The sequence below is a fragment of the Diachasma alloeum genome, unplaced genomic scaffold (genome assembly GCF_001412515.2).
Source record: "Diachasma alloeum isolate Michigan unplaced genomic scaffold, Dall2.0 Dall_scaffold_00319, whole genome shotgun sequence".
NCBI lineage: Eukaryota > Metazoa > Arthropoda > Insecta > Hymenoptera > Braconidae > Diachasma > Diachasma alloeum.
In genome coordinates this window covers 74,271-84,411 of record NW_021680458.1, presented here as the reverse complement: position 1 = coordinate 84,411, position 10,141 = coordinate 74,271, and the positions used below count along the sequence as shown (strand labels likewise).

The window sequence follows — 10,141 nt, the reverse complement described above, 5'->3', positions numbered from 1 at the left end:
CTTTACCTCAATCCGTGCGGAGTGAGAACAAAAAATTGAAAAAAAATCCTCACCGCCCTTTTGGAGGCGTGATGTGGGCTCCGACTCGTTCCGCAACCCTCCCCCCTTTTTCGTTCAAATCCCCCCCCCCTCCTTCCCCACTCAGTACATGCCGCTGTACTTCATGTAAAAAACGTAATATTAAATTGAAATAAAAAAATAAAGTAAAGTAAATAAAACAAATAAATTTCAAATTATTGAATTAATACAATAAATTTAGCCCCAAATAATTAATTACTCATCAATTATTAACATACCCGGACGCGGTATACGGCTCCGTGCTAGTACAGGTAAAAAAGTAAGAAAAGAGGTAGGAGGAGGCTATAAGTACATAAAAAAGAAAGCTAAAGAGGAGAAGAACGAGGAGGAGGTGAAGAACAGGAGAATACCTGCGAGAGCAAGGTGAAATAAGATAAAAAGTAACGACAAGAAAAAGAGGAAGTTAGGACATGGCGGCGGATAACATGTCGGAAGAGGGGAAGAGGAGCGGCAGTTACAACCTAAGAAGCCTGGAGAACAAGAAAGGGGAAAACGCAGCCGGTAATGGAGGAGACGCACAGAAATCAAAAGAGGTAACACCTGGAAGAGCAAGTAGAGGTAGAAAGAAAATGGACCCGAAAGATAAGAAAGAGAAGAGGAAGGATAGGGTACTTTCTGGGGTTAGGCGACTGGAGGACTTCTTGGGAGAGAAGACGGGGGATGAGGAGAATTCTCACTGGGAAAGGCCGGAGGATGACCCGGATGACCCAGAGAATCCTGAAAGTGGCCAAGAGACCCATGACAACCAGTCAGAGCAACAGGAAAGTGAGGAAGGAGAGGAAGTTGAGGAGGGCTTGGCTGTGGACAGTGTGACAGGAGAAGAGGCAGTGATAAGTGAGNTAAAAATACTCACCCCTCTTTTGGACACATGATTGAGAACACAAAATTCTCACCCCCTTTTGATTTGAGCATGGACTCATTTCTCAACCCCCTCCCCTCATTGTGTGCAGATTTCAACCTCCCCGATAGGTGTGGGGGTGGCTTCCACACCCTCACAAATATTTCCTTTACCTCAATCCGTGCGGAGTGAGAACAAAAAATTGAAAAAAAATCCTCACCGCCCTTTTGGAGGCGTGATGTGGGCTCCGACTCGTTCCGCAACCCTCCCCCCTTTTTCGTTCAAATCCCCCCCCCCTCCTTCCCCACTCAGTACATGCCGCTGTACTTCATGTAAAAAACGTAATATTAAATTGAAATAAAAAAATAAAGTAAAGTAAATAAAACAAATAAATTTCAAATTATTGAATTAATACAATAAATTTAGCCCCAAATAATTAATTACTCATCAATTATTAACATACCCGGACGCGGTATACGGCTCCGTGCTAGTACAGGTAAAAAAGTAAGAAAAGAGGTAGGAGNGGTGTGAAAATTGTGAGAGGAGAAGAGGAGAGTCGGAAGAGGATCAATTGACAGATCAGCTCAGAGACACGCAGGAACGACTGAGAGTGAGTGAAGATCAGGTGGAGGAGTTAGAGTCAAAAGTGAGGCAGTGGAAATGGGTGACAGAGACATGGAAGATCAGAGCAGAAGAAGCAAGAGAAGAATTGAAGAAGACAAAAGATGTGACAGAAGACGGAAGGGATGTCCCGATAATTCCAGCAAATACGGTGAGAACAGTGAGCCCGTCTGGAAGCCTCTCAGGCAGAAGGGATGACCCTAGCACATGGAGCGAAAGCGACAGGAGGGACACAAGAATAATGGGAAGAGGAGCTAGAGATGAGAAGATTAAGAAGGAAAAACATGATTATTGAGGGATTAACATTAATCACGAGGACAAGGAAAGAGGAGTTAGAGCACTGGCTATGGGAAACACTTGGAGTGAGAGCGAGGGTGGAGAAGTTGGACAGAAGAGAGGAGGGAGGGCTGACGGTCAGAATGGAAGAGAGAGCCAGCAAAATAGAGGTAATGAGTTGGGATGGGGGGTGTACATCTCGGACGATCTCACAGACAGACAGAAAGATAGATAGATAGATAGATAGATAGAAAGTTTATTGTTTAGAAATTTAAACAAAGTAGTTATAGAGTCAGAGAATAAGTTATAGACAACACGAGTTAGCCAAGAGATAGAGTGATTTAGATTAGGAAGTCAATTCTCCCTCCAGCAGCCAGCGTCGCATGTGAGATTTGAAGGAGGCAGCCGTGTTCAGATCCCTTATACACGCAGGAATATCATTCCAAATCATCGGACCAGCAACAGCCCAAGCAGCTCTATAGGTGTCCGTACGATAATTCGGAACGACCAGAACTTGGCGCNTACAGGTAAAAAAGTAAGAAAAGAGGTAGGAAGAGGCTATAAGTACATAAAAAAGAAAGCTAAAGAGGAGAAGAACGAGGAGGAGGTGAAGAACAGGAGAATACCTGCGAGAGCAAGGTGAAATAAGATAAAAAGTAACGACAAGAAAAAGAGGAAGTTAGGACATGGCGGCGGATAACATGTCGGAAGAGGGGAAGANTTAATCACGAGGACAAGGAAAGAGGAGTTAGAGCACTGGCTATGGGAAACACTTGGAGTGAGAGCGAGGGTGGAGAAGTTGGACAGAAGAGAGGAGGGAGGGCTGACGGTCAGAATGGAAGAGAGAGCCAGCAAAATAGAGGTAATGAGTTTGGATGGGGGGTGTACATCTCGGACGATCTCACAGACAGACAGAAAGATAGATAGATAGATAGATAGATAGAAAGTTTATTGTTTAGAAATTTAAACAAAGTAGTTATAGAGTCAGAGAATAAGTTATAGACAACACGAGTTAGCCAAGAGATAGAGTGATTTAGATTAGGAAGTCATTTCTCCCTCCAGCAGCCAGCGTCGCATGTGAGATTTGAAGGAGGCAGCCGTGTTCAGATCCCTTATACACGCAGGAATATCATTCCAAATCATCGGACCAGCAACAGCCAAAGCAGTTCTATAGGTGTCCGTACGATAATTCGGAACGACCAGTACCTGGCGCGCTAGCACTTGACGAAGAGGTCTGTCCGAGATGTAGGTGGAGAACAGCTCAGCGAGATAGGACGGAGAACCAGTATTCTGCACCTGGTACATAGTGCTGGCAATGGCGGCAGTCCTATACCCAGACACAGTAAGCCAGCCCAAACTACGCCGGGCAGCCGAAATCGGAGCATCACGCGGCAACCCAAAGACGAACCTCGTCGCACGGTTGATGAAGCGCTGCAGTTTCAGATCAAGAACCGTACCCACACCTTGAAGGACTGCAAGGCAGTAAAGGATGTGAGGGAAAATCAGAGCATTCACCAGCAGTTTACGTAGCGGAACATCGGTGTATTTTCGAAGACTGTATAGTTGGTAAAATGCAAAGTTGATCTTAGAAGCTACGTGTTGGACGTGAGCATTAAAAGTCAACTTGCTATCGACGAAGACACCCAAGTTCCTCACACAGCTGACGATCTCAATGGCAGCACCAGCCGAACCAAGATGTGGCAACGAAGAGACATCAATGGCATTGACAAAACGCCTAGCGCCTAAGATGATAGCCTTCATCTTACCCACGTTCAGCTGGAGACAGTTGGTAGTAGCCCAGGCCTGGATTCGAGAGATGTCCACGTTGAGACGTTCGATACAGCTATGCAGATCAGGAGGCTCACACTCAAGGTATATTTGGAGATCATCAGCGTAAAGGAGATGCCGCGACTCCCGAAGGCAGGCACCAATGTCGTTAATGAAGAGGGAGAAAAGCAGAGGGCCAAGGATGGATCCTTGAGGTACCCCTGCGTTGGTCCTCAGAAACGGAGACAGTCCATCAGTGCCTTTGACCGCCTGGGAGCGCCCAGTGAGATACGATCGTACCCACTTCACCGCGCTCATCGACAGGCCTAGGGCAGCCAGCTTACTCAAGAGAAGAGGATGGGAAACAGTATCGAAGGCCTTAGAGAAGTCGAACAGCACCAGGACAGTGATTCTGCGATCATCAACATTACGCCGCACGTCATTGATGAGTCGGAGAAGGGCCGTCTGCGTGCTGTGTCCAGATCTGAAGCCACACTGCCAGGGGTCGAGCAAGTTGCGCCTATGCAGATACCAGGTAAGCTGTTTAGAGGCCAAACGCTCCAGAACTTTCGCAAGGAAAGGGAGGAGCGCAATAGGCCGGTAGTCAGACGGCGACTTAGGCGAGCTCACCTTACATACAGGGACAATGAGAGCCTGCTTCCAGATGTCAGGGAAGATACCGTCAACAAAAGACTTGTTCACGAGGGTCAGAAGAGTGTTCGCCAAGGCAGGAAGAGTGTTGAGAACCATCTTCTTCGAGATCCCATCAGTTCCGACAGCCTCAATTTCAGACCAGCTCACCTGCGAGAAATAAAACAGCTCAGATGTAGGCAGCGAGTGAGAACGGTCATCAAGCACTTGGTGAGATTGGCAGGCAGAGCAACGGTGGAGACAGCAGCAAAATGAGCATTGAGGACCTCGGAAGGCACAACAGAGCTCGAATTGGAACCAGTGGTCAGCGCAAGATTACGTAGATCTCTCCACAGAGCAGCACCAGTCAGTCCTGACAGACGAGAGTAGTAATACTTGACTCGGGCANTGGAGGCTTCCTAATGGGAATCAGGAGGACACTGGAAGCAGACTGGAAAGTGGAGGAGTGGAAGTATGGGCTGAGAATGTCGATTAAAGCAAAAGGAAGCAGGGATGGGTACGTAGTAATAAATACATACAATAATGATAGAAAGAATCTGAAAAAAGTACTCAAGGAGATGGATGGTATGTTGGAGGACCTGGAAGGATCAGAAGAGAGATTGATAGTCACAGGAGATTTAAATGCGAGGATAGGAGAGTTACAAGGGATATCAGAATGTGGAACGGAAGAGAGGACAGGAATAGAAGAAAGGAGGTCACAGGATAAAACAACGAGGGAGGAAGGCAGAAAGCTCGTGGACTGGTGCGAAGAGAGGGCACTATTANATTTCAGACCAGCTCACCTGCGAGAAATAAAACAGCTCAGATGTAGGCAGCGAGTGAGAACGGTCATCAAGCACTTGGTGAGATTGGCAGGCAGAGCAACGGTGGAGACAGCAGCAAAATGAGCATTGAGGACCTCGGAAGGCACAACAGAGCTCGAATTGGAACCAGTGGTCAGCGCAAGATTACGTAGATCTCTCCACAGAGCAGCACCAGTCAGTCCTGACAGACGAGAGTAGTAATACTTGACTCGGGCATCTAAGAGCTTTGATTGATGGAGACTTCTAGCCAAGCGGAATTCCAGGAGCCGTTCTTGAGTACGCCTTCTCCTAAACCGTCTGTTCAGGTATTGTACATGTCGATCAGACAGCCGCAATTCATCTGTCAGTCACGGGGCAGATACAGAGGAGTTCACCACCAACTCACGTAGCGGAGCGTGCTCATCCAGTTGCGCCAAAAAAGCATGCNCCAAGAAGCAGGCAGGGACAAAATATAACTGCATCTGTGTGGATGGTAACGGGTTGGAGTGGGATGAGGTGGAAGGAGAAATGAGGCAAAAGGTTACAAGGTAAAGGACCGAGAGGAGAGGGCCCTTTTAGACAGCAGGCAAGCAGTGGAGAGGAAGGAGAGGAGAGAATATTAAAGATGTGGCACTGGAATGTAGAAAATTCTATAAATATAGGGAAGAACGAGGAACAGTGGAAAGAAATGGATGTGGTGATGTTTCAGGAAACACACTTAGAGACAAAAGGAATGGCAAAAATGATGGACAGACTGAATAAACAATTCGAGTGGTTTGGCAAAGAGGCGATAAGGATACACAGACGAGGGAAGGCGAGTGGAGGCTTCCTAATGGGAATCAGGAGGACACTGGAAGCAGACTGGAAAGTGGAGGAGTGGAAGTATGGGCTGAGAATGTCGATTAAAGCAAAAGGAAGCAGGGATGGGTACGTAGTAATAAATACATACAATAATGATAGAAAGAATCTGAAAAAAGTACTCAAGGAGATGGATGGTATGTTGGAGGACCTGGAAGGATCAGAAGAGAGATTGATAGTCACAGGAGATTTAAATGCGAGGATAGGAGAGTTACAAGGGATATCAGAATGTGGAACGGAAGAGAGGACAGGAATAAAAGAAAGGAGGTCACAGGATAAAACAACGAGGGACGAAGGCAGAAAGCTCGTGGACTGGTGCGAAGAGAGGGCACTATTAATCCAGAATGGAAGGGCCGAAGGAGATGAGGAGGGACAGCTAACATTCATAGGAGAAGGGGCAGGTTTGGGCAGCGTGTTGGACTATATAATAGTAAGACTGGAGGAAGAGGAAGCCCCCGGGTGGTTCAGGAGCATGGAGATAGCAGAACAAGAAGGTTCGGACCACCTACCAATCATACTGAAGGTAGATTGGAGTGAGAGAACGAAGAGAGGGGAGGAGGGGAGAGAAAATAGAGAACCGAGGTTGAAATGGAGAGAGACAAGAGAGGAAACCTTCCAGGAAAAATGGGAGAATAGATGGACCNACCTTGTGATTGTAGCCGTCCACGGCATTCGACAAAAGTTCCGTGAAGTTAAACNATGGGAATCAGGAGGACACTGGAAGCGGACTGGAAAGTGGAGGAGTGGAAATATGGGCTGAGAATGTCGATTAAAGCAAAAGGAAGCAGGGATGGGTACGTAGTAATAAATTCATACAATAATGATAGAAAGAATCTAAAACAAGTACTCAAGGAGATGGATGGTATGTTGGAGGACCTGGAAGGATCAGAAGAGAGATTGATAGTCACAGGAGATTTAAATGCGAGGATAGGAGAGTTACAAGGGATATCAGAATGTGGAACGGAAGAGAGGACAGGAATAAAAGAAAGGAGGTCACAGGATAAAACAACGAGGGACGAAGGCAGAAAGCTCGTGGACTGGTGCGAAGAGAGGGCACTATTAATCCAGAATGGAAGGGCCGAAGGAGATGAGGAGGGACAGCTAACATTCATAGGAGAAGGGGCAGGTTTGGGCAGTGTGTTGGACTATATAATAGTAAGACTGGAGGAAGAGGAAGCTCCCGGGTGGTTCAGGAGCATGGAGATAGCAGAACAAGAAGGTTCGGACCACCTACCAATCATACTGAAGGTAGATTGGAGTGAGAGAACGAAGAGAGGGGAGGAGGGGAGAGAAAATAGAGAACCGAGGTTGAAATGGAGAGAGACAAGAGAGGAAACCTTCCAGGAAAAATGGGAGAAAAGATGGACGGACAGAATTGAAGAGGTTGAGAATACGGAGGAGAGATGGGCGAGACTGGTCAAAATTACCACAGAAGCAGCACACGAAGCAAAGATGGTGACAGGCAACAAGAAAAAAGAAGGAGCGGCATGGGACACAGGAGAATACCAAGAGGAGAGGAGGAAAATGTTTAGAAGCTTGAACAGGTTCAGAAGAAGGAGAGACTGGAACTCCAAACGAAGGTACAACGAACACAAGAGGTCTCTGAGGAAAATACGAGGCAGACTGATTGCCGAGTGGATAGAAGAGAAACAGAGAGCGGTAGCAGCGAGCAAAACAATGGGGGAATGGTGGAAGGCAATGAACTGGTTCAGGCAGGGAAGAAAAAAGGAAGTGAACATGGTCTCAGAAGAAGAATGGGTGAACCACTTTAAGAGCTTGCTGGAAGCAGAGAAAAAGCAGGGGGAGAGGGCTGAGGAAGAGACAGTTGGACAGGATAGAGAAGAAAGAGAGACCCAGAAAGATGGACGGAATGACGCCAGGGAAGAAGAGGAGAGGGATCTGAAGCTGAATGAGGACTTGATAGACTGGGAAATATTGGGAGTTATTAATGGACTCAAGACTGGGAAGGCAGCTGGAGAAGATGGGATCACAGCAGAATTCTGGAAGAATTTACCTGAAGAGGGAAGGGAAGAACTCATAGAGATAATAAAGGAGCTCTGGAGGAGAGAGGAAATGATTGACAGATGGAGATTGGCCACAATTTTCCCAATACACAAGAGAGGGGATATCAACACGGCAGCGAATTATAGAGGAGTGTCATTGCTGGACATAGGATATAAAATCCTCTCGTCGATAATGGCACGCAGACTGGGTAAGTGGCTAGAGGAAGAGGAAAAACTATCAGAGGCACAGGCAGGATTCAGGAGAAGAAGAGGAACAATGGAGCAGGAGTTTGTACTGAATACGCTGATCGGGAACAGACTCAAGAAGAAAGGAGGGAAATTATATGTAGCATTTATTGACTTCAAAGCGGAATTCGACAAGGTAGACAGAAGGAAACTCTGGAACAAGATGGAGGAGATAGGGATAGTAGGAAAGTTCTTGAGGATGTCACAGAGAATTTATGAGGGCACCAGAAACAGGGTGATAGTGGGGACAGGATTGACAGAGGAGTTCCAGACGGGGAAAGGAGTGAGGCAGGGTTGCCCACTGAGCCCAATACTATTTAACATCTTCATACAAGATCTGATAGAGGCGATGGAAAAGAGAGGAGACGGAGGCACGCCTATCGGACCAGGGGCAGGGGTGAAGATATTCACCCTGATGTATGCAGATGATGCAGCGATTGTGGCAGAGGAGGGATCTGAGTTGAAAAGGATGTTAAAGACATTGGAGAAGTGGGCAGATGGAAATGAAATGGAGGTGAGTGTGGAAAAAACAAAGATAATGGTGTTCAGGAACGGAGGAAGAAGGAGGAAAGAAAGTTGGGAGTACAAAGGCAAGAAACTGGAGGTGGTGAATGAATTCAAGTATTTAGGCTTCTGGTTCACGACCAAAAACACATACTCGAGACATGCCAAGAAACTGACAGGGAAAGCTCAGACGCTGGTGAACAAAACCTGGGGAGAAATGAGGAGAGGCAAGATAAGAGGACTGAGGAAGAGGCTCTATTTCATGGGAGTACNAAAAACACATACTCGAGACATGCCAAGAAACTGACAGGGAAAGCTCAGACGCTGGTGAACAAAACCTGGGGAGAAATGAGGAGAGGCAAGATAAGAGGACTGAGGAAGAGGCTGTATTTCATGGGAGTAACGGTGAAGGCAGCGGCGCTATATGGAGTAGAACTGTGGGGATGGAGAAGGCAGGAAAACATAGAAAGGATAAAGAAGAAATATACAAAGGCTAGCATGGGACTGGCGAGAAACACACCAGACTACATATGGAGAATGGAGGCAGGAGTAAGCAGTATAGAAGTAGAAGCAGTGNAACTGACAGGGAAAGCTCAGACGCTGGTGAACAAAACCTGGGGAGAAATGAGGAGAGGCAAGATAAGAGGACTGAGGAAGAGGCTGTATTTCATGGGAGTAACGGTGAAGGCAGCGGCGCTATATGGAGTAGAACTGTGGGGATGGAGAAGGCAGGAAAACATAGAAAGGATAAAGAAGAAATATACAAAGGCTAGCATGGGACTGGCGAGAAACACACCAGACTACATATGGAGAATGGAGGCAGGAGTAAGCAGTGTAGAAGTAGAAGCAGTCAGAAGGGCAGCGGCTTTTCTAATAAAATTGAGCAGAATGGAAGAAAGTAGATGGCCAAGAAAATGCTTGAAAGAGGAATTGAGGGGGATTAAGAATGGACAACCGTCCAGTTGGGGGAAAGAGGTCCATAGGGGAGAGAATAGAAAAACCGAAATACTGTGACCACTACGGAGAGATAAAGGAGAACACGGAGATGAGTGAGTACTGGACGGATAGAAAATTAAACATGGCATAGAAAATGGCTTGGGCAAGATGGAAATGTGGAAATGCAATAAGAGGAGGGAAGAAAGGCCTTGAGTATGACAGATGCCGGGCATGTGAGAAAGAGAAGGAGTCACTGGAGCACGTGGTCAGCTGCAAGGAGATAATGAGGAGAGTAGGACCAGATGATGAAAGATGGTGGAAGAGATGGAGACAGAAAAGTAATCGAAGACATTGGAGAGAAAGGATAAAAGAGGAGCTCAGAGATCACGCTACGAAGAGAAACTGTGATCGGTTTGGAAGGATAGAGAAGGCGCTGAGGGAGGAGTAGACAAAGCGAAACGCAACCAAAGAGAGGGAGGGAAGCAGAAGGGTGGAGAAGAATCAGAAAAGGATGGAGGAGCAGTGGGGGAAGGGGGGAATGGGGTACAAATAAGAAGGGAAAGGTTAAATATAAAGAAAAA

The 10,141-nt window shown here is 46.7% G+C and overlaps 2 protein-coding genes across 2 annotated transcripts; both read left to right on the top strand.

Annotated features, from left to right (window-relative positions):
* The first annotated feature begins 488 nt into the window (after positions 1-488).
* LOC107040116 lies at positions 489-950 on the top strand. The gene has a single exon (XM_015260061.1). It carries the CDS (start codon positions 489-491, stop codon positions 948-950), a length of 462 nt encoding a protein of 153 aa, XP_015115547.1.
* Positions 951-5,701: 4,751 nt separating this feature from the next.
* Positions 5,702-9,638, top strand: LOC114841315. The gene is made up of 3 exons (XM_029126238.1): positions 5,702-6,365; positions 6,647-8,820; positions 9,228-9,638. The coding sequence occupies exons 1-3, from the start codon at positions 5,702-5,704 to the stop codon at positions 9,636-9,638; spliced, it is 3,249 nt and encodes a 1,082-aa protein (XP_028982071.1).
* Positions 9,639-10,141: the final 503 nt, after the last annotated feature.

Bases quoted from the DNA above. Each gene is read 5' to 3' on its own strand.
- LOC114841315 (XM_029126238.1), top strand. From the start codon at position 5,702: ATGGATGTGGTGATGTTTCAGGAAACACACTTAGAGACAAAAGGAATG. The intron at 6,366-6,646 runs GTTCGGACCACC...TGTCGATTAAAG, and splicing joins GGAGATAGCAGAACAAGAAG to CAAAAGGAAGCAGGGATGGG. The intron at 8,821-9,227 runs GTGAACAAAACC...GCTCAGACGCTG, and splicing joins CAGGGAAAGCTCAGACGCTG to GTGAACAAAACCTGGGGAGA.